The sequence below is a fragment of the Rhinolophus sinicus genome, chromosome 18 (assembly GCF_057876585.1).
Source record: "Rhinolophus sinicus isolate RSI-liver-muscle chromosome 18, RSI-T2T, whole genome shotgun sequence".
NCBI classification, from domain to species: domain Eukaryota; kingdom Metazoa; phylum Chordata; class Mammalia; order Chiroptera; family Rhinolophidae; genus Rhinolophus; species Rhinolophus sinicus.
In genome coordinates this window covers 29,282,155-29,306,250 of record NC_142518.1, presented here as the reverse complement: position 1 = coordinate 29,306,250, position 24,096 = coordinate 29,282,155, and the positions used below count along the sequence as shown (strand labels likewise).

Sequence of the window (24,096 nt, the reverse complement as noted above, 5' to 3'; positions counted from 1 at the left end):
CGAAGGAAACATAAAGCCAAAGTATTAGGTATTACTGCCAATGGAATATCTACCAGAAATAAAGTACAATGGCTCTGAATTTGTAATATAAGTCAACGAGAAATTAGGATTTAAAAAAATGTCCGTTTACATAGTACATTTTTTCAGATCACCTGTTCCAGGCCACCCAGTAGCTTTCCCTCAAAAGCCTTAGGTAAGTAAATTCCTATTGGCAACCTTGAGAATGTGTTTGTGCCATTGGGCCATGTTGGCAGGAAAATTCAGGGGTTAGGCCGGGCATTCCTCTGGACTGATATTCAGCCACAGCCTGGTTTCCAGATTATAGCTGAAACACATTGACGAAATCTTCGCTGTCAGCCTATCAGCAGGTAGTGAGTTATTTCCAATGCAATATCAACACTACCGTACTGTGCTTATCTCTGTAGTCTCCTAAAAATGAGATTCTAAAAAAGTATAATTCCCAGGAAAGCCCAAGGATGACCCACCATATCTCTTCCAAAGCCACTCACAGCCTGTCCCCTACCTTCAAACCAGCAGCCTAGCAGAAACTAACTCCAAAAGAATTTCATGGGAAAAAGAAAAAGCGTCATTAATAACTTCTCAGACAGGGGCTGGGCAATGAGGATAAATGTGCCCTTTCCCAGAGAATCTCATGAGATTTGGGGGAGATACTGTTTAAAATTCAAAACAACTATATATTAAAACTAATCTAGATAGGCAAGAAGGTGAGAATTGATCAGTCACATCTGTTGCCCTTCAGGCAGTTTATAGCTTTTTCACAAATAGGTGAGACTATTATGAAAGTAATTGGCTATAGCAGGGACATTTATCCTAATTCAGTGCTATCTTCAGCCCAGTACCTGATGAATAAAGGCGTGGCACAGAGTGAAGTGAACCCAGCACCTGGAAAACCAGCCATGGGTGTCTCATGTCTTCAAATAGGAAAATAATCATACTCATGAGGCCAAAGTTCTCTAAGTCCCTCTATCTACCTTGGCAAGCTGCTCTCACTAGAGAGAGAAGGCAATAACTTTGATGGTATATTGCTTTTTGCCCATTGTGATTCCCTCAGCTGCCTGCCTTGAGAGAGTTTGCAGGCCATGATGAAGGGAGCAAGAACTCACTGAGGCAGAATCCCTGATTTGCACAGACAGGTTTGAGAGAGTAGGGAGGCCAAAGCAGCTAGAGTTTGCAGGACAATGTACTGGAAAGAAGAGAGGTGAACAGAGAGAGAGAGCTCCAGAGATTACAAAGGAACTACCTTGAATATTTAGTAGAATAGAGATTGGTACACACATGTAGGAAAATGACCAGAGGCTGGGGAATCACCCCAAAGGCAACAGGGAAACAGTACTTGGGGCTCACTCAAGTACAGGAATATTGCCTGTTCCCATCCATCAGACTAGAAAAACTCACAATTCACAGGGCAATGGGCAAAGTACTCAAAAGGATGTGAGACACAGTTCAGTTACTTTAAAACCATTAAATCCCTCCAAGTCTTCCTTTTAAGATTCTTTGGGGGGACTAGAGCCATGTTTATTCTAGGGCTAATTATTCCCCATTAGTGAGGCAAGTACTGAATATTTTTGTATTCCTATAAATACACAGTGGGTAATATTTGATGAAAACTCTAAACCCATATGTCCAAGAAGCTCAACAAACCCCAAGCACAAAAAAACAGAAGAAAACTAAATTAAGGCACATCATAAGCAAATTGCATGAAATCAGCAAGAAAAAGAAAGTCTTAAAAATTCACCAGAGGAAAAAGAGATTACGTACAGAAAAACAAATATAAGGATGATAACAGACTTCTGTTTGGAAAGAAAAGTGTAAGTATGAAGAACATTGCAATGGACTGCATATTTATGTTCCTCTAAAATTCATATGTTGAAGTCCTACCCCTCAAGGTGATGGTATTAGCAGGTGGGGCCTTTGAGAGGTGATTAAAGGATGAGGAAAGCGCCCTCAGGAGTGAGATTAGTGCCTTTATAAAGGAGACTACAGAGAGATCCCTAGCCCCTTCTACCATATGCCGTCACAACAAAAAGATGAACCAGGAAGTGAGCCAGGCACCTCACCCGACACCAAATCTGCTAGCACCTTTATCTTGGACGTCCCAGCCTCCAGAACTGTGAGGAATAAATGTTTGTTGGTTAAGCCACCCAGTCTGTGGTATTTTTGTTATAGCAGCCAGAAGAGACTAATAGAATAGTGGAGAAACATCTTTAAAACATGGGAAGAAAATTTTAAAAACTGTTAACCTAGACTTCTTTATTTTCAAAGCAAAGGGAAATACTTTTTTAAACATAAAGAAAAAAATGAAAGAACTCATCACCAGTAGATCGACATTGTAAGAAATGTTAAAAGAGGTCCTTTAGGCAGAAGGAAAATGATACCAGATGGAAATCTGGATCTACACAAAGGAATGAAGAGCACCTGAAATAACTACTTGGGTAAATATATAATAATTATTTCTGTCGTTTCAATATATTTAAAATATAGTTGACTATTTAAACAAAAATAATAGCAATGTAGTGTGGGTTGTATAATATGTGTAAGAATTAATTGTGTGACAATAGCACAAAGATTGGGAGGGGAGAGGTGGAAGAATGCTACTCTAAGTCTCTTTCACTATATGTGAAGTGGTATAATATCAATGGAAGGTTAGATTCTATTTATTTAAAGATGTATCTATCCCAAAGCAAGCAATAAAATTTTAAAGGTTATAATGAAGGAGTCAATAGGTGGGATAAAATAGAATTTTAAAAGTGCTCAATTTAAAAAGGAATTAGGAAAAAGCACAAATCACAGGACAAAATGAAAGCCTGTAGCAAGATGATAGATTTAAACCTAACCATATCAGTAATCACAGTAAATGTAAATAGTCTAAATACCCCACTTAAAAGGTGGAGATAGTCAGATTGGATGATTTTTTAAAAGCAAGACCCAACTATATGGTGCTTACAAGAAACACACTTTATAAAGACACAAATAAGTTAAAAGTATAACGATGGAAAAGATATACTATGCTAACTAATTGAAAACAAGCTGAAGTGGCTACATCACTACTAGACAAATTAGATGGCAGAGTAAAGAGTATTACCAGTGCTAAAGAAGGTCATCTCATAATGATAAATGGATCAGTTTATCAGGAAGAAATAGCAATCTTGAAAGTTAACACACCTAATAAATAAATCACATAAATCTGATAGAACTACAAAGAGAAATAGAGAAATCCACAATTATAGTTGAATGTTTCAATGCTCCTTTCTCAACAACTGATTTTAAAAAGTAAACAAGAGGTCATCAAAATGGTGGCATGAGGTGAGCTTCTGTAAAGTAACCCTGGAATTTACAACGAATCGAACAACAAAAACTCCACAAAGGACTCCCTGCACAGCAGACAGGCAAGACGAAGAGGCCCACTACTGAATTCACCTAAAGGTGGGGGACTCGGCGAGTGGGGGGGAGGGAAGGGAGAAGTGCGGAGACAGAGCCGCGTGGGCGCAGGACGCAGACCTAGCTCAGTGCTCCGAGCTCGCTGCTTCCCGGAACTATCGCAGCTGCAGGAGAGGGAAGAACTCGGACTGCTAGGGCTCCGCTTATGGACCACAGGGCTGAGGCAACAGCATATAACATGGCTGAACCCAACGCTCACGGCAGAGACCTCGGAGAAAAGACTGAGGGAAGAAGGATGAAAATGGTGGTTTAAGCCTGCACTGCCGAGCAGAGAACGGAGCCTTAGGCACTGAGACTAGGCGCCCCCTCCCTCCCCTCCCAGAGCTCGCCCCGCCCCCACCTGCCCGATGCTAGAAGCAGAACAGTAGCAGTATCAGATCAAAAGAACAGAATATTTGCTGTTCTGAGAACTGTAGTCCTCAGAGAGATTCGCAGCCCAACTAGTGCCGGCAAAGGGGAGGGAGCTGTGGAAGCAGGACTGGCTGTGGTGGTGGTCACCACCATTGCTCTGGGCCACCTCTCACAACTCACCCTGCCCCTGGCCCCACCTATCTGGTCAGATCCTTGCAGGAGTAAACAGAACTGCTGAAACATACGGGCTCTGAATCTGGTGCAGGAAGAGCTTTGGAACTTCAAAAGCTCTCTGCATACCCACCGAGACACTGCGCCCTGTGACCCAGGTGAACTACTAACAGAGGAGAAGCCCATCTCCCAGGGAAACCCGCATTGTGTGAGAAGCTGGAATAGTGCAGGGAAAACATAACACTACCGTGTGAGAGAGAAAAAAAGGCTGCAGTCGGAAAGAAAATAAAACATTCTACCAACAAGTACTGGGAAACAAGAAAGACCTCTTCCTATCAACCTGTTGCAGAAGCCACTCCTGTAGATGTCTAGGAAGAGAACTAATAAAACAGTAATTACCATGAATAACCAAGGCAACAAGAGAGCTCAGAAAGAAAGTGAAAAGTTTCCAGAAAAGAAACTTAAAGATATGGAAATATGTGACTTAAATGACAGAGAATTCAAGATTGCAGTTCTGAAAAAACTCAACAAGATGCAAGAAAACACAGAAAGGCAGTTTAATGAACTCAGAAACACAATCAAAGAACAACATGAGCATTTTACAAAAGAGATTGAAATTTTGAAAAAGAACCAAATAGAATTTCTGGAGATTAAGAACTCAATAAAAGAAATGAAGAATGAAATAGTCAGTTTAGGTAGTAGAGTTGATCAGATGGAGGGTAGAATCAGTGACATCGAAGATAGAAACCTGGAAATGACACGGATGGAAGAAGAAAGGGACTTGAGACTTAAAAGAAATGAAAGAACTCTACAAGAACTTTCTACCTCCATCAGAAAGCGCAACACAAGAATAATGGGCATACCAGAAGGAGAAGAAAGAGAGAAGGGAACAGAGAATATATTCAAACAAATGCTCGATGAGAACTTCCCAAACTTATGGAAAGAACTGGACCTTCAAATCCAAGAAGCAAATAGAACACCTAATTACCTCAATCCCAACAGGCCTTCTCCAAGGCACATTGTATTGGAGCTGTCTAAAATCAACGACACAAAAAGAATCCTCAAGGCAGCCAGGGAAAAGAAGACGGTAACCTACAAAGGAAAGCCCATTAGATTATCATCAGATTTTTTCAGCAGAAACTCTACAAGCCAGGATGGATTGGAACCAAATATTCAAACTATTGAGAGAAATTATGAGCCAAGAATAATATATCCAGCAAAGATATCCTTTAGATATGAAGGAGGAATAAAGACCTTTCCAGACATACAGAAGCTGAGGGAATTTTCTAATACACGACCTGCACTACAAGAAATACAAAAGGAGGCTATCCGACCACCATCAACAAGGACAATTTGTGGCAACCAAAACATAAAAAGGGGGAGAGTAAAGGCCTGAACCGGAATATGGGAATGGAGAAAGTAAGCGTGCTGAAGAAAGTGGAATACTCGAAATATCAAACTTTCTTTTACATGAACTTAAGGGTACCCACTCAAAAAAAATCCAGAACTGAAATATATACTGTAATAAAAAAAGAAACAGAGGGAAACATCATAGAATACCACCACACAGAAATAATAGACAACAACAAAAAGGCAAAGAAACAATGGAAACACAGCCTTACCAGAAAACTAAAGATAGAATGACAGGAAATCCTCACATATCAATAACCACCCTAAATGTAAATGGACTGAACTCACCAAAAAAAAGGCACAGAGTAGCAGATTGGATCAAAAAACTAAACCCAACCATATGCTGTCTCCAAGATCTTGAGAGTACGATGCTAACCGAAATAAGACAGAAAAAGCAGAGAACCATATAATTTCACTGATATGTGGTATATAAACCAAAAACAGCAAAAGAACAAGACAAACAAATGAGAAACAAAAACTCATAGACACAGACAATAGTTTAGTGGTTACCAGAGGGTAAGGGGGTGGAGGGTGGTAGATGAGGGTAAGGGGGATCAAATATATGGTGATGGAAGGAGAACTGACTCTGGGTGGTGAGCACACAATGGGATTTATAGATGATGTAATACAGAATTGTACACCTGAAATCTATGTAATTTTACTAACAATTGTCACCCCAATAAATTGGAAAAAAAAATTTCAAAAATGAGACATTATAACAGCTTCATAAATTTGATAGAAGTGGACAATGTTCTAGAAAATAGCTGCTCTAAAATGTGGGGCACAGAGAGAAAAAATTGCTATGGGACTAGAGTCATCAGGAAGATTATCGCAGAAGAGATGGTCTTTGATATGGGAAGCTTTGGGAGAGGCATGCCAAACAGGGTAACCAAGAGGAAAATTATAGGGTGAAAACAAGCATGTATTAAGCAGAGTAAGGTAATCTCAAGTAATGGGATAAAAGTGGAGCATAAGACGAAAACAATAAGTTGGATTCAGATTCTACTATTTTCCCCTGAAAATAAGACCGGGTCTTATATTAATTTTTGCTCCAAAAGACGCATTAGGGATTATGTTCAGGGGATGTCGTCCTGAAAAATCATGCTAGGGCTTATTTTCCAGTTAGGTATTACATTCGGGGAAACACGGTAGTACAGAGGTGCCTTACCATAGCTGCACATTGGAATTACTTGGGGAGCTTTAAAAAACAAAACAAAAAGCAACTCAATGTCCAGGTCAAACCCTTAGAAATCAGCCTCTGGATGGTCTATGATTATAATTTCAAATATCTTTCAGCCTAAATTTTTTTCAGAGGCTTTTAGCACTGACAATTAAATGTATGCAAACAATAAGAATCTTTGTTTTGTGTATTTTCTGTTACTTTAATCTTAATATTTTGGTTAGACTCTCCCAGTATTTTTTAATGACATGCTCCAATTATTTTCTCCTTTCAGCCTCAAATCTTTACATAGTTAGGAAATTTAAGCTAATTGTATTAGAATGAACACAACAAAAAGACAAATCTAATTCTAAAATCAATCCACAAATAATGGAGGCACTATGGAATCAAACATTGCTCTTGCTAGGAAGAAAGGACTTTTTATATTTTAGATTGTCTATATCACCGCATTCACCTCTCCCTAGAAATGTGGTTAATCAAGAACTGACTGAATCAGGAAATCCAAGATGGAGGAGTAAACACAGTGCCTGCTTCCTTCTGTGAACAAACTAAAATTACAACTAAATTATAGAACAATCAACGTGTAGAACCACCTTAAGTCTGATTGAAGAGTTAAGGATATAAAGAAAAAGCCACGTCAAGACTGGTAGAAGGGGCAGAGACACAAAACTGGCTAATCCCAAACCTCCATGTGATTGTTGAGAACCAGAAAGGATATTGGCCATGGAGGTTCCCCCCAGAAGAGCGAGGGACCCCAGCCGCACACTGACCTCCCTAGCCCACAGTACTGGTGCCAGGAAGAGGAGCCCCCACAACATCTAGGTGTGAAAAATAGTGGCGATTCCGACCATCAAGGTGGGATGGAAGGCTGCAGGCATCCTCTTAAATGGCCCTCACATCGACTCTCTCACTCCTAGGCACTCACCTTGGGCTCCAGCGGAGGGACGGTAACTCGGGGGGATGTCAGGCACATACAGGGGCCAGCCTGAGTTGTGTGGCTTCAAGACAGATTGGAGGACATTCAGCATTTTCCCTGTGAGGTCCTCCTTCCGGTCAGCCAGCAGGTGGGCGCCATCTTTCCTGTGTTGACCCCGCCCCCTATGCTTACGGCCAAATCTGAATCTGATTGGTCTGTTGAGCTCCACAGCCCTGCTCTGCTGATTCGCTGGGCCGCGCCCTACCCAACTTGCATATCCCCCAAGACTTTATCAGTGGCTGATGAACCTTAAGGGAGCAGGCAGGTGGCATCAGGCCTCAGGATGTCCTGGAATTTTGTGGAGCTACCCAGGCCGGTACTGTGGCAGACGTCTTCGGTTCATAGCGTGGCTCCAGGGTTAGCACAGGCAGCGAACAACCATGGATAGCTTTGTAGCTCTTACCAGGTAGTCCCTGACCAGTCACAGGCAGTGGGTCACCTGGGCCTTCACTGGAGCCCCTCCCAAAAGGCCCCAGAACCAATATAACTTGGAGGTTGGCTTCAGATCACAGCACAGCACTGCCCAATTAGCCCCCCAAGTGGCACACCCAAAGGGTGGTCTCAACAGGCACCAGAACCCACGGAGGCAAATCTCACTCAGTGGGGTAAGCCCCCTGCACAATTAAAAATGGGCAGAGGACCTGAATAGACATTTTTCTAAAGAAAATACACAAATGGCCAACAGGTACGTGAAAAGGTGCTCAACATCACTAATCATCAGGGAAATGCAACTCAAAACCACAATGAGATATCACCTAATAGCTACCGTGTTTCCCCAAAAATAAGAACAGGTTTTATATTAGTTTTTACTCCAAAAGACACATTAGGGCATATTTTCAGGGGATGTGTTATTTTTTCATGTACAACAATCTCCATTTATTCAAATACAGTCATGTTACCTTCTTCTGGAACATCATCATAATGTACTAAATGCATCCATCTGGCTGACGATCTTAACTGGGGCTTATTTTGGGGGTAGGTCTTATTTTCGGGGAAACATACTGTGGGGACAGAGCAAGGAGTGCAGTTTCCAGGCTCTCGGCCTCACGTGGAAAGGTGCTGGCTCAGGTAGTAAACGGCCATCAGCTGTGGCTAGTTGGCCGTCAGCTGTAACCAGTGAGCCATTGGCCACTAATATAACTGCCGTGGCTATGCTAGCATCAAATAGGGCCTAGCAAGAAGATGGTGGCTGAGCTAGCAAGCGCGGATTGCAGAGAGGTGGATGCCCCCAGCAAGAATATAGTGGTATGACTCCCCTACCTATGGCTCCTTTTTGGCCTCACCATATCCTGTGTTCTTGTGTGGGGAGCGTGAGCTGAGACCCCTCTGGACGCCCTGCGTGACACATGGTATTAGAATGACTACTATCAAAAAAACAAAAGATAACAAAAGCTGGTGAAGTTGTAAAGGGAACGCTGTGCACTGTTGGTAAATTGGTATGTAAATTGGTATGTAAATTGGTATACCCACCATGGACAACAGTAGGCAGTTCCTCAAAATCTTCAACTAGATCAAGCAATCCTATTTCTGGGTATACAGCCAAAGGAAATGAAATCAGGATTTCAAAAAGATATCTGCATCCCCATGTTCATTGCAGCCTGTTTCAAAATAGCCAAGATATGGAAACAACCTAAATGTTCATCTATTAATGAATGGGCAAAGGAAATGTGGTGTATATATACAATGGAATATTATTCAGTCATGAGAAAGAAGGAAACTTTGCCATTTGTGACATGGATGGACCTTCAGGGCATTATGCTAAGTGAAATAAGTCAGACAGAGAAAGAAAAACACTGTATGATCTCACTTATATGTGGACTCTAAAAAGGCCAAACTCAGAGAAACAATAAAGTGGTGGTTACCAGTGGCTGGGAGGTAACAGGAATGGGGAGGTGTTGGTCAAAGGGTACAAACTCCTAATTATAAAATGTAGAAGTTTTGGGGATCGAATGTACAGCATGGTGACTATAGTTAACAATACTGTATGATATACTTGAAATTTGCTGATAGTGTATCTTAAATGCTCTCACCACAAAAAATGGTAATTATGTGAGGTGATGGAGGTGTCCACTAACCCCACTATGGTAATCATTTTGCAATATATCAGTGTATTAAGTCATTATGTTGTACACCTAGAGCTTATACAATGTTATTTGTCAACTATATCTCAATAAAGGCCGGGGAACAAAAGAATTGACTGTACACGAAAAAGGCAAGTCACAGGCTGGGAGAAAATATTTGCAATATACATGTGCAAGAAAGGACTTGTAGCCAGAATACATAAAGAATTCCTACAAATTAAGATAAATGAGTCTTTAAAAATGCAAAAAGACTTGAACACCTCATAAAAGAAGATATCAAAATGGCCAATGGCAAAATGAATATTCAATATCATTACTCATAAGGAGAAGGCAATTTAAAATATCACTACACACTCATAGAATGGCTAAAATAAAACAGACTGAGATATCAAGTTGGTGAAAATGTGGGACAACTAAAACTTTTTTACACTGCAGTGGGAGTATAAATTAGTGTAATCACTTTGGAAAAATGTTAGGCAATACCCTCTAAAGCTAAATATACCTTATTTCTGAGCAAGTCCACTCATGTGTTTATGTCTACCCAAAAGCATATACCATAATGCTTATTGCAGTTCTATTCATAGTAGCCAAAACCTGAAAGCAAGCCAATGTCCAGCAGAATGGATAAATTATGCTATATTCATACAGTGAACTCCTACACAATAATGAAGACAAGACTATGTTTACATGTACCACATAATCTTGGGGACAAAATGTTGAGTAAAAGAAGGTACATGAAACAGTCCATACTGCATCATTCCACTTATATGAAGTCCAAGAACAGAAAAAACTAACCTATAGTAATGGAATTCCGAGTAGTGGTTACTCTTGGGGTGGTAGTGGTGGTTACTAAGAAGGGGCAGAAGGGAACATTTAGGTGTGCTGAAAATATTCTGTGGCTGTTATACTGGTTTATACATCTGTAAAAATTCAAGCCGCACACTTACATTTTGTGCAACTTATCATATGTAAATGTTACACCTCAAAAAAAAGTATTTCAATTTATGTCTTTTTCATTTCAAAGGAGGAATGTACATTATATACAAGGCATTCAAGGTTGAAACATGAATACTTTACATTTTTAAAGTCAAATCAACCTTGGTCCAAATGTTTCCCATTGAAATTATATGATGATGAGATCTGAACACAATTTAGAAAATGTGTAGATTTCTTGCTAACCAGAGTATACCAATATTAGTATACTAATGAATACATAGTTTGCAAAAAGATGAACTATGGGTGGGGCTATTTAGGATTTTATAGAAAAGCCTCATTTCAATATATAATAAAATAGAAATTTAAAAATGACACTTTGAAAAGCTTTGAGCTATCTATGTTTCCCTAGAAGAGATCTCCTTTTGAAGAGGAAACAACCGAAGGTGTGGGACAGTGCCCTTTGTAAGCCTTTTAGGGTTTACCCCATGCAGAGTTCAGGCAAATGAATGCATATAATTAGAACGCCATCTCCATCCTAATTACACAGGTTGTTCTACAGAGAAAAGGGAGCTTTTTAGATCCATTTATTTGGGAACAGATCAATATATGCTTTTACTAGTTTTGGTGGGTTTGTTTTTTTTTAATTAAATTTACTGGGGTGACAATTGTTAGTAAAATTACATAGATTTCAGGTGTACTCTGGGTGATGAACACACAATGGGATTTATAGATGATGTAATACAGAGTTTTGGTTTTTTTTAAGGTGATGATTCATTAGAAGGAAAAAATAGATCACAGGTAATATATATTATACCTATTGCTAAAATGCTCTTTAAATGAAGTGTAAGGATTTCATACTTAGTTCAAACCAGGGCATGGGAACCACTAAATTGTATGGTATGATGACTTCTCTTCTCTGGATTGTGTGTATTCAATTCAGAGAAGAAGAAAGGAGGAAGGAAAGAATATGTGCTTATTAGAAATGATGAAGGAAAGACTAGATGCTCATTTCCTTTTTTAAAAAATGACATCCAGACTTTTAAAAGCTCTCCTGAAATGTTTCTGCCTCTAGCCTGAAGGAATATGAAGGTTCTATTTTTGCAACCAACAATATATCCTTCTCATGATCAATGATTCAATTTTCTGAAATTTCCATAAAAAATTTCCAACCCTTCAACTTTTATGCTCCCCAGTGCTATTTTGGTGGGGTGGGGTCAGAGCATGTATGGAGGGGTATGTCAGTGTGTAAGGTGGTTGTTAGCCAATCACTTGTGGGACAAGGTGGAATAGAAATATGTGTTTTAAAATTTGTGCAATAACCATAGAACAAAACCAGGACACAGCAATTTGTAATGACTATTTATTAATACATGTATCACAAATGTTCACAATATCAATGCATTCTTGTTGGCATGCTAGACAGAGGCATTATGTAAGATCTTGGAAAAATATTTTGACTTTTGTTCCCCCTTCATACTCATTTTTCAATTGTCCTTGATGTCTGTAGTGTCAATGCAAAGAAAACATACAGAAAGTAAAATAACACAATGGCAATTAATTGGGGGGAAAACAGAAGTAATATTATTTCCCACACGGGAAGCAACAATACAGCTTTGTAATAGGATTATACGGGTTTCAACTGAGAGGCATAGGAGCACTAAACTATACATACCCAGGCATGTGACAATAATGAGGAAGGAGGCCACCTAAAGCTCAACAATTTCCTTCATGCATCACGCATGCTTTTTTTCTCCTCATGAATAATTATGATGTACCTCTTTACATGTCCTAGGCAGCCTGGAGAAGGTAGGAAAAAGCCTTAGTAAAGGGCAAACCAAACTAAAGGAGATTAAGTCAAAAGAAGAGAGAGCTGTTTATCTACATCAAGGGGTGTGGCATTTGTCAGTCATGATGAAGGGCAAACAGGAGCCTCCTACACTACATGCAAGGCCCAGCGGGGCCAGTGATGGTGCGATCACCAGTCACCTACGATGAGCGGCAGTTGGACCAAGTACAGATGGAGGAGCCTCGGGTGGGGTCCACTAGGACTAGATGCAGGGAACCTGGCTACACTCTGGCACAACAGGGCTTCACAAAATGGAACACTACACATGATTCGGGCTGAAAGGCAGGGCAGAAACTGGGGGGGAGTGTCAGTTGTGCACGGGGTGGGGGGGGTTAGGGGGAGCAGGGCAGGTGTCATATGTACTGTGCTCTAACATTCTTTGGAAGTCTTTCAAGGATTGCTGCAGTTCTTTTTAAAATCAGGTCTCTTATTCCGTCGTTCTTGAAAGACTAAGAGAGAGATGAAAACATGTGAGTGACTCACCACGAATAAGGACTTCAAATAAGGTAATAAGCCAAAAAGAGCATTTGTACATCTCCCACCATAGCAACGATCACAGCTCCTCCCCAGCACCACAAAAATGAGGTTTTGGCATATGGACAAGTACTACTAAGATCAGGTAGTTGAGTGGATGGGCAGTACCCTTGCCCATTTAAAGGGTAGTACGTGCCCCAAAGGGAGAAACCTGAAATTGAACACTCCCTACTGCCACTCACCTTCTCCTTACACCATCTCATACTGGTTGGCCGTGATGAACCGGGACAGACAGCAGGCCAGCAGCATGCCGATAAGCTGTTCCAGGAAGAAAAATGAAAATGGCAATCTCAAGTCACTAAACTACATCCTGCATTGAACCCCCAATTTTTAACAATGTAGGGCTTTTGTATACGAAGGGCAAGGGCACTACAGAAAAAGGTCAAACCTGATTTCAGTTGTGAAATCTATGTCTCAGGGAGTCTAACTACCAGTGAAGGACAGCTGGAGGTTCTCAAAATGGCCATAAGGTTCTAGCTCACTGTGGCCATTTAGAAACAAATTTTGACACATAAGTAGTATTAAAATGTGTCCGTGTTATGAGAATAATGAAAAAAATTCAGTACACAGAATTAGTGAGGTATTTTTTAAAATGCCAAAATTTAACTTAAAACCATAAACACATGCATTGGGAAGATATCTCAATGTACTGTGATACCCCAGCCACACCTGGCTGACTGAATAGTTCTTCCCTCAAGACAACAAGACACTGTTCTTAATTGGGTGAGTTTGCCAGTGAAAAAGTAATAAAGTTATGGTGTGTGAGAGAGGGGGGTGGAGGGGAAGAGGGGTTTTAATTTCTTTTTGTCTTTCAACCATGTAGATACCTTAGGCCTAAATAGGCCCATCTACATCCAAGGTCCACCTCCTAGTTTTTCAGAGGCCCCAGAACAACCAATAACAGGGTATCTCCACCTCCTCAGAAGACCTCAGTCCTCTACCTGTGTTTGTGCTTTGACTTAACCCATAGCATAGGTAGAGCTAATAAAAGCCATTGTGACACTATCAAGACATCCTTAAGCATATCTGTTCTGCTCACTGCAAACCACAATTCTCTCTCCTGACTCCGGACGATCAGCATCCTTTGGACAATTGTGTACTTGAGTCTGGAGGCCTACAGCTTCTCTTAGCCAAACGGAGTCCCTTCTCCTTAAGCAACTGACTGTGTTTTATTGGATCAGAGTGGCAAGGACCTTTAGAGACTGTCTGGTACAGTGTCACTCCAAGTGTGGCCCCAAGGCCAGCAGCATCAGCATCCCCTGGGACCATGTTAAAAATGTTAATTCTCAGGCCCCACCGCAGACCCGCTGAATCAGACACCTGGGGGGGTGAGCCCCAGCAATTGGTGTTTTAACAAGCCTTCCAGGTGAGAGGACCACTCATCTAATCCATCTATCTAGTCACCCTTATCTTACAGGTGAAACACCTGCGGCCACACCGGGCCCCCCTGTTGGTCAGGGCAACACCTGAATTCTGTTCTTCCTGGCTCTCTCCCCACCCATGCAGGCTCCTGTCCACCTGCTTGTCTTTCTTGCTGAAATGCCTGATTCTTGTCTTTCTTTTTAAAATTGAAATTGTGCTGTGAAATATGAAACTGTACCATCTGTCAGGTAAGGAAAAATCACCACCTTATTGGACTTACCCTGTCTCCTACCAAGGTTCTGGTCAACATCATTTTGTGGCACAAAATACATCGTATCATGCATGTACTGCCAGATGGCCAAAGGAACCGTGGCTGTAAATTCCAGAATATTGCGCCAAATGAGAAGCTAAAATTCTCTCCACGAGTGCGAGGAGTTTGAACCTTACACATTGTCCCGTCTCATTAGAACTGCCATTTTCCAGGACCAACCTACACCAGAATGCACTTGATACTCTCAAAAACCAGCTTCCAGCCGAAACAAATAAGTACTGGAGATGCATAGCACATTCAGGTATATGAAGTTATTTAATCCTTAATACATCTCTGTGCAATATTACCATCCCAGTTTTCCAGATAAGGAAATGGGTTCAGGGAAGGTTAAAAAATCTCCCCCAAACCACACAAGTAACCCACACAGAGTTGAGGGTTCCACCCTCATCCCCTAGCCAAGAATAGCCCCTTTCCCCCACCCCCACTCCAGCACTAGACCCCTTTCCATTCCAGAATAAGTCCTAGGTCTCACACCACCAGGGGTTCCTCCCGCCTTACATTGCAAACTTTAAGCAGAGGGTTTCCAGTGGGCATCTCTTTATTTGATTTCAAGTTCCTAGACTTTCCTTTCTTTGTAAAGCTTATCACGTTAGTTTTTTCTCATTGCCCTCATGTGTGTTTTAAGCACTTACAATAGTCGCCATTCCACCTCACAGTTAGCAATGATCCTGGCCAACATGGTAATTCGTGAGCCACATGGCCAGGACAGTCTTTAGAACACCTAAGTATTTCTTGTATCTGAAATCTCTGCTTTCAAGGAAATATACCACGTCCCTCCAGCTGTTGTTCTCTCAACACAGGAACAGCATCATTTTTAAGCACTGGACATACTTTCTCACAGAAGCAGTAACTTTTCAAAATATAAGGGAAAAAAACCATTTGCTTTTAAACTTACTATATTTTGCATTTCTGGGGCAAGAACATACTTTCTTCTTTTTGCTCATGGAAGAAGACAGATTTTTAAAAATTATTTTTTAATATCTACTAAGAAATTTATTTTCCTAAAAATATGTCCTGAACTGAGGCACATATACATAGAAGCTATGTGAAAACAGTGCTTTATATACATTGGCTTTTTAGTTAACTCTAGTGCAAGAAAAACTAGGATTTGGAATAATGTAGGTGTTTTGAATTATTCACAGGACTACTGATTTCAAATTTGTTAATAGTGTTTTCACCATATTCGAGAGAAAACCTTGATTTCTAATTTCCATAAGTACCAACTTAAGGAAAAGTGGAGGTGGAGGGTGGAAGCATCCTATACTTAATGTCAATTATTACCAGATTCTTTTTAAGTACATAACAAAAAGCCTGTTCAGCCTAAAGACATGTCCTCTTCCCCAGGCAGGGGCAGACAAAATGCTCCCTTGCCATTAGACCCAATTACTCTTTAGATAGAAAAATCTATCCTTATATAAATGAAACCTTTTTTTTTTTAAAGGTTAAATATATGTAAAAAGTGCCTCAAAGAGCAGAGGTAGGCTCTGTGGGATTCTGGGCTGCCCTGCAGAAGAACACTGCTGATATGCATTAAGGTTGCAGTATGTGGGCACTTGGACGAACTTCTGCTTTAAACCCTGGAGGGAGACAGGAAAAGGAGAGCTTGTCTTTTATGCTAAACACCCCTCAGGATGGAGACCTTACAGCCACCACTCACCCTTCCCATGGCTGGCGAAATGACTAATCCTGCACAGTCTAGGGAGTTTTCGATCAGATTATTTAATTTGGTTAACTAAGACTTTCTAATTTTTTGAAGTAACTTTTTACTTTTACCACTATCTGTCTCATCAGTACTATATTCTTGTTTGCTTTGGGTCGTGAAAACCTCTGGGAGCCCCTGCTGCTTTAAGAACTGAGAAGCCAGAGAGGGAGACAAGAAGGGCCCTCTACTTACAAAAGGCTGATTCCAGGCTTTCTGGAGGCACCCCCCACATAGAGAGCTGAGGGGTCTGGGCAACACAAAGCTCTAGTAACACAGATTGCATCACTGGGGTTCTGCAAATTACCAGTAACCAGGCCAGCTTCAAAAGGTGGGGTGAGGGGCTAAGAGAGAGGCGGGGCCAAAGTCAACAAAGACATGAGATGTTAAAGGCAAGGGCAAGGGTCTCTTTCCCTGTAATCACCATGGGAAGCAAACGTGGCCCAATCCCCGCTTCCTGAGGGGCAGAGAGAGGACAGCCAAAAGCTGCAAAGGCAAATTTCTTAACAAGATAGTGACGGGCAATAGGTTGAAAATTGAGATTCTTACAATGCCTGTGGAGATTTTATGTTAATGACTTAACTGGGAAACAAAATTATTATGTCCTTGTGAAAATGCCAAGGAATCTTGTTTGAAATAAAACTGTATAAATGCTATTAGGGACCATCATGAAGGAGTAAATAGCTCCGTTAGCCTTATTCGACCACGTCTCATCAAGGCTATCAACAGCTTTGTCCTGGCCTCTACGTAGAGAATATAAAGAAGTCCCAGGAAAGAATTCTGGCCCATAATGAATCATCCCAGAAGCTCGTTGGGCTCTGGGAGAGGGATGAGGGTCGGGGGATGGATGGGTAGGAAGAGGATCTGTAGTTTTTGATGAGTACCTTTTCCATTCCGATTCCACAGACTCAAACCCTTTAGGTATAAAGGCACAAAGTGAGTTCCCTTTAAGTGCTATCTGAGGCAAGAGCAAGGGTGATCTTGAGCCTAAATGTTGAATACAGCAGACCAGGTGAGGACGTCAGAATTGTAATCCTGGACCTATAGTAACCACTCAACCTCAAGCAAGCCACTCTCCTCTCCCCTTCTGCAAAATAGCTCTACTGTCCACACTCAGGACTATAAAATTCTGTGATGTGGGGATTTATTCCAGTCTAACAGGTTCTAAGTCTAGTAAAGCCCTGTGTCTACTATTTATATTGGATATAGAAGTGCTAAATACAGAGGTGCAGGGGACACCTCACACCACCACCAGCACCACCACGACTACTCCTATACACACACACACACACACACACACACACACACACACACGTGCACAGACCAAGGCCAACCAAGGTGGGAAGCAGTGTCACAAATGGAGCACTGCAAGTGTTCAGACTCAGACACCCTCATTCTTGGCTTCCAGGCCAGGGTGCAGGGGACGTAATGCCCCGCATTATGTGTGTGTGTCTGTGTGTGTGTGTGTGTGTGTGTATCTCCTCAAACCCTCTTGAGTGAAAGAGTAGCTGCCAAACAAGTAGGGAGGAGTACCCTATGAAAACACACTCAACCTCCTGCTATAAATTTATAGGGCAGCAAAACCTGCCCATCAAGTCCAGACAAATGGGCTTTTCCTTGAGAGTGCAAAGGCAACGGGAGTTTGTTGAGAGAAGTATTAGGTTGGTGCAAAAGTAACTATGGTTTAAAAGGTTAAAGATAATTGCAAAACCGCAATTACTTTTGCATCAACCTAATATTAAATGCCTGCCAAAATCCTGCTGTCCAAAAATAGAACTCGAGGGCTTTAAGTTAGCTAAATTAGCCAATAGGGACAAAGTTCTTGCAGTCTGTTAAAAGGCTAGACTCAGCTTAGTTTGTCTTGTACTTTATACCACCTTTAATTTCCAAGACCTCAGATGTGCAAGGCCAGTTTGTTCCAAAAGATGATAGCATGGAAGTCACAAGAGCAGGTAAGGAAAAGGGCAAGGGGAAGGTAGAAGGCAGGTGAGGAAAGGTAGAGAAAGAGAAAGAAAGAGAGAGAGAGAGAGAGAGAGAGAGAGAGAGAGAGAGAGAGCTCAGTTGTTTCCTATATGCTTTGATCTCTCTGTGGCCTCTACTCAGTAGAGCTTGCTTTATTGTAGGAAGGCTAAGACATAGGCCAACATGATTGATTCATCAATATTAACCAACATTTGCTAAGTTTTACTGTGACATGGGTCCTACAATTTTGAACACATGTAGCTAAAGCTTTGGTTCTGGGTCATTGACCAGAATCAGTATGGTTGCTTCTTCTTAAACAGGCATCTGGTAAGTGGCCACCAATGTCCCAGAAATGCAGGGGATCTACTGGCATCTGGAAGCCAACTTCAGGTTCCAGGAACCCTGAGGCTGCTGGCACCATTAAAAGCTGCAGTTCCTAACACATCTGGCTAATAAAAGCCAGCCGTGGCCATTCCTCTCCCTGCTGAGCATAACAAGACTTAAGTCTCTTCCCCACTGCATCTGTGTGGCCATGTGGGTGAATGATACTGACTGTGCAATGCCACCAGGCTTTGTGCTTTGTTTTCTTATGCCAGCAACTGGATGATACCTTATCAGACCTAAACTCTCTGCAGAGAGTTTCTGTATGGTGGTTCCTTGGGACCACAGCCCCTCTCTCACTGCCCCAGAGGACCACAGAGTAAACTCAACAGTTCCTGTGTGAGGGATTTCTTCAAGGTAGCAGGGAGAGATTAATGCTCATCAGGCCAGATAACCATTTGTCTAAGCACAAATCCCTTCACAGGGCTGCATGAGAAAGAAGTGGAGGAGAGGTATCAGTCAGGCCCTTTATGACTTGGGTCACTTCAGTAATGAAAACATGATTGCCCCCCCCACCCCATCATGGCCACATGGGAATATTCTTGGGTGATAAGATGTTTCACACATGAGATTCCAGGCTCTTTGAGGCTCTCTTCTCCCCACATAAAGTACTGGCATCATGTCCCTTTATGGCTCTAAGATAGCCATTAGGGAAGACTTTAGCACTACTCCTTCCTCCAAGGGGACATTCCTCCTCCAATGCCCAGCACCAGTCTGTCCTGCATATAGGTGTGAATGCTGCACATACACGTGTAACGTACACTTTATGTGCAAGCTGTCAAATGCACCCTGGACATCTGCATTGAACACAAGATCTGGGAGCCTCTCAAACGTCCCCTGGCCATTAAAGGTAAGTCACTGAAGTGTTAGTACTGAAATACGAGAGCAACCAGAAGAAAATTCAGGGCAGTAACTTCTTTTGAAGCCTCTGGAGACTGGTTCATTTGCACTGTTTGTGACATCACTCTGGTTTGTCTGTGTGTTGGTGTATTGAGGGTTTAATTTACTCCATGAGTTGCGAAAAACAAAGCACGGCCAAGAATTTTGGAACCGCCATAAGAAACACACTCCTGTTGGCTGAGTCCACATGCACTTGTGAGGTGACGTGTCACATGGGTTTTTGTAACTGCTTAGAAAGGAAACTTTGCCACTTATCTAAGGCTAAGCCCTGTATTTGCAAAAAACTACCTGGTTAATGTTCAATTCCTTGATCTAAGTGACAGTTACTGGGGTTTGTTCATTTTGTGACAATTAAGCTATATACTTACAATACTTATAATTTGTTGCCATATTTAAAAAAAAAAGTTTTAGGAACAAACTGGAATAAGATTATTGTTCAGCAGGAAAGAAAGAGGTACAAAGAAGTGGAGAAAAAGTAACTATAGTCTGAGAGAGCCAATACATAATTCAGCCAAGTGAAATTAGAGCCATGGATACATTACTGAGATAATATTAATTGGGCTTTGTTGAAAAAATGACCTGTTGGTCTGAAACAGTTCCACATGAAACATAATTTTTTTATTTGGCTATTAAGTATATATGCCAATCCATCCACCTATAGCAATATTATAGCAATAATATGTCATTTAGCAAGGAGATCAGAAGCCTGTGGGATAGTATGCTGCCTGGTGAAGGTGGGCAAAATTTTAGATTTAGCTTAACCTTGTTCCATCCTTGAGTATCTGTGGCTTACTTACTTTGCATAATTACTTTTCCCACTGTTTTTTAGAGACTAGGTAGAGATAAAGGGATATAAAATGTAATATGCAGGAAGTCACTTTCCTCTTAAGAAACAATAGTCAAACCTAGAGATTAAAATACTGACCACAAAATGAAGTTGGCTAAATTTAGGCTTTCTTTAAAGGGAGAGGTCTCGTGCATGATCTATAGGAATTAAGAACAGAAAAGGGACAGACAGGTCAAGCAGGGAAAAAGCCTCCCCCTAAATCCCAATCAGCCATTTGATGTTTGGAGTTGTTTATGCTCCAATTAAGCCAGCATTTTTGTTCGGTTAACCTCCATTTGACCTACAGAAGAAGCAAGTTGTTTTTCTGGAGCTAGTCATTAGTTGAACTGTAACCGATATTCCCTTGATGGCAAAACTTCATTTAAGTTGAAAAAGGAAAATCAATAAACAGATGACCTGAGGACTAATGAGCAAGGAGTTCTGACCCCATCTATCAGCCTCTCCCAAGGCACAGGGAGGCAGGCAGAGAGTCTGGAGACCAGGGACGGAAAAGAGAGCAGGAGACAGGGGAAAGGCTTGACCGGACTACACAATTACATAGGCTACCTGGGAGAATGCAATTCCAAAAGCCACTCCAGCGATGATTCCCATGTTAGTCTCCATGAAACTGGTCACCAGATCATAACAACCCTGGAAACGGAGAGAGACGGTGTTGGAGACGTATTTGACCCAGGCCAGACTGGGCTGTGTTAACTTGCAACACTCCCACGTGCACTCCAACCTTCATTCGTCAAGTAGAACTGTAATGCACCCTAGGGAATTACTAGCATTATGTTCACACTTTAAAAAAAATGAAGATTTTCAAACCTACAAAAAAGTATAGAGAGCAAGTACAATGAACCTGCAAATGACCCTTCTTCTAACATCACAATTAACATATGGCTAATCTCGTTTCACTTAAATCTCCCCAACTCTCATCCCCTGGCTAGATTAGTTTAAAGAAAATCATATATATATATATATATATATATATATATATATATATATATATATATATATATATATATATATATATATATATACAGAGTTGACCCTTGAACAACACAGTGGTTGGGGTGCTGACACCCCACCCGCACGGTCAAAAATCTATGTATGACTCCCCTAAAACTTAAATTGTCCCTCGGTATCTGCAGGGGATTGGTTCCAGGACCCACTGTGGAGACCAAAATCGAAGAATGCTCAAGTCCCCGGTAAAAAATGGTGCAGATCAATGCATATAGTTGGCCCTCAGCATCTGTGGACTCCCAGCTGTGATCGAAAAGAGTACAGGCATTTATTGAAAAAAGCCTGTGTATAAGTGGACATGCACAGTTCAAACTAGTGTTGTTCAAGGGTCAACTATATTTTGATCCACAAATGTTTCAGTAGTAGGATTAAATATAGCAAGATAACTGTAAAATCTATGATGCAAACATTGTAGACATACAGAAATAGACTTAAAGAAATTGAACAGGAAGAATCAGCATCATAAGCATAGTTACTAACATTTCGACACCAAATGGCAAAATGTTGTATAAAGTGAAATCATCTGGTTAGAGGGAGATGTTTGAATACCTGCCAACTTTACAGCATTTTAGGATTCTTTCTAAGGAGACTATTAAGTTTTTTAAAAAATTATTATTAATAGGGAAAACCTGTGTTCTAGAGTCTTCCACAAATTTCCTATACGCCCCTGAACAAGTCACTTCCCCTTTGTGGGTGTCAATAACTTTATCCATAAAATGAAGGGAATTTAACATACTACGAAATCGCTGAATGTTGAGATTAAAAGCAACACCAGTTTTACCAGTTCCAGTGTTAGTTCAAAACTTCATTCTTCACCTTTCTTTAAAAGAAATGATCTGGTTGGCATTCAACAATGTTGCTGAACAAGTTTTTTGTTCTTGTCATTTTCGATTACATTTTATCAATCTAGTACAGGTAGGAAACACCAAATTTTGTACATCACCAATAATACAAAGGCAAGAACTAACTCTACCTGTTACATCCCAAACAGCAGGGGGGACAGGGAAGGGGAAGGGGAAAAGGAGGAAGGAGGAGGGGAAGGGGAAAAGAAAAGGGAGGGGGAAAGGAGGAGGAGGGAAGGGAGAGAAGGAGAAACAGGGAGAAAGAGGGAGGGAGAGAGAGAAAGAGAAAGAGAGAATTTATGTGTATGTTCATTTGGAACTGGGCCAAATCAACCTAGACTTCTGAACTGATATATTCAGCTTTGGAAGACACGGTCATTTTCCAGTTTTCTGAAAAAGGGCTTCAACTTGAATGTATAAAGTCTGTGAAAAATCAAGACATTAATTTTATAAACAGAGTAAAATGGATTGTTATTTGTCAAGAAAGGCACATTAAGTTGCAATAACATCTGAAGAACAAAAACTATGTCTCCCATTGTTAAATTCAAACTTGAAGAATTTAACATTTCTCATAGCTTGTGAAAAACCTGAATCTTCTAATAAGTGATATTTTATGCATTCACAGCCTGTTTGCAGAGAAAAAGACACATTAACTTAGCAGCAGTGCTTTGACACATGTTTCCAATGCAATGGACAGACTATACTCCATAGTTACCTGATGTAAATTCGAAGGCCAGGGCAGGGGTGGGAAAGGAAATACATTATTGCTCATGGGGAGTTTTGAAATTTGATTCTCTCTTTATAGTAGACGCTTGCTTGCTGAGTTCATTTTTACTAGTGAAACTGTATATCGCACTATTTTTCAAAAGGTCGTGGAAGGGAGAGCCGTTTGGGTTAGGAAGAATTCAAAGCGAGAAGAGAGGTGGCTAGTCTAACACTTTCCCAAATGGCAGCAGCTAAAATAGTGTTTTGCCGTGCTGGCCATCATGACTGTATCCTCCTCACAGCGCTGGTCGATGGTTGGGCAGAGGAATGAAGTTCAGACTAGCACCAGTGTTAGGTCAGCTCCAAATATGGAAACACAAACCCAATAATAAAAACTAGAAAGAAGTGAGGTGGGCTGTTATCTTATTCTACACAATAGATTGGCATAGACGTTTTTTTCCTGTGAACTTCAATTCTACATATAAGCTGAATATGTTTTTCTGAAGTATGATTTCTACTCCATTTTAGGAGATTTCAGAGTCAGTCACATTATTTTTGATATTTTCCTCTCACTCCAACCAGTAAGAGAAATCAGAAAAACGAAGTAGATGCCGGGCATTGGTACAATTGCAGCAAAATCATTCTCTCTAAACCTTATTCCTCAAAGTGGGGTTCTTCCACGAGCAGCAGCAGCAATACCTGAGGTTTAGTTAGAAATGCAGAATCTGAGGCCCCACTCCAGACCTACTGAATTAGAATCTGCCTGGGTTATTTGTTTTTAGTGCATTTTAACGAATGTAAATAATATCCCCAGATGTTTCACATGCCCAATAAAGTTTGAGCAGCACTCTTCTATAAGAAAAGTTGCCCCACTATTTTTTATTCCAAATAAGAAACCAAACTAATGAATCATATCAGTAACAGGGTTACTTAAAATGAGGAGATAAAAGTGATTTAGCTTCCTTGTTTAAACGATACAAGACCAAGGTTAAAATCAATGACTTCTACCTCTGGATTTAGCTCTGTTACTCACCATGTGGACCCACAAGCCCATTTTCCAGATCTCAGCATAGATCTGCGGACTACAAGAACTGCCTTGATACACAAGGCCAGGCCCT

General features: G+C 40.9%; 1 protein-coding gene across 1 annotated transcript in view; it reads right to left on the bottom strand.

Annotated features, from left to right (window-relative positions):
- Positions 1-11,910: 11,910 nt before the first annotated feature.
- The window catches only part of TSPAN7 (tetraspanin 7), a 129,083-nt gene continuing 116,897 nt past the window's right edge, over positions 11,911-24,096 (bottom strand). The window contains exons 6-8 of the mRNA XM_019747856.3: positions 20,973-21,056; positions 13,127-13,202; positions 11,911-12,859 (exon numbers count right to left, since the gene is read on the bottom strand). Coding sequence (XP_019603415.1) covers positions 13,134-13,202; positions 20,973-21,056 — 153 coding nt within the window. The 3' untranslated portion in view covers positions 11,911-12,859; positions 13,127-13,133. The remainder of the gene's footprint in view (positions 12,860-13,126; positions 13,203-20,972; positions 21,057-24,096) is intronic.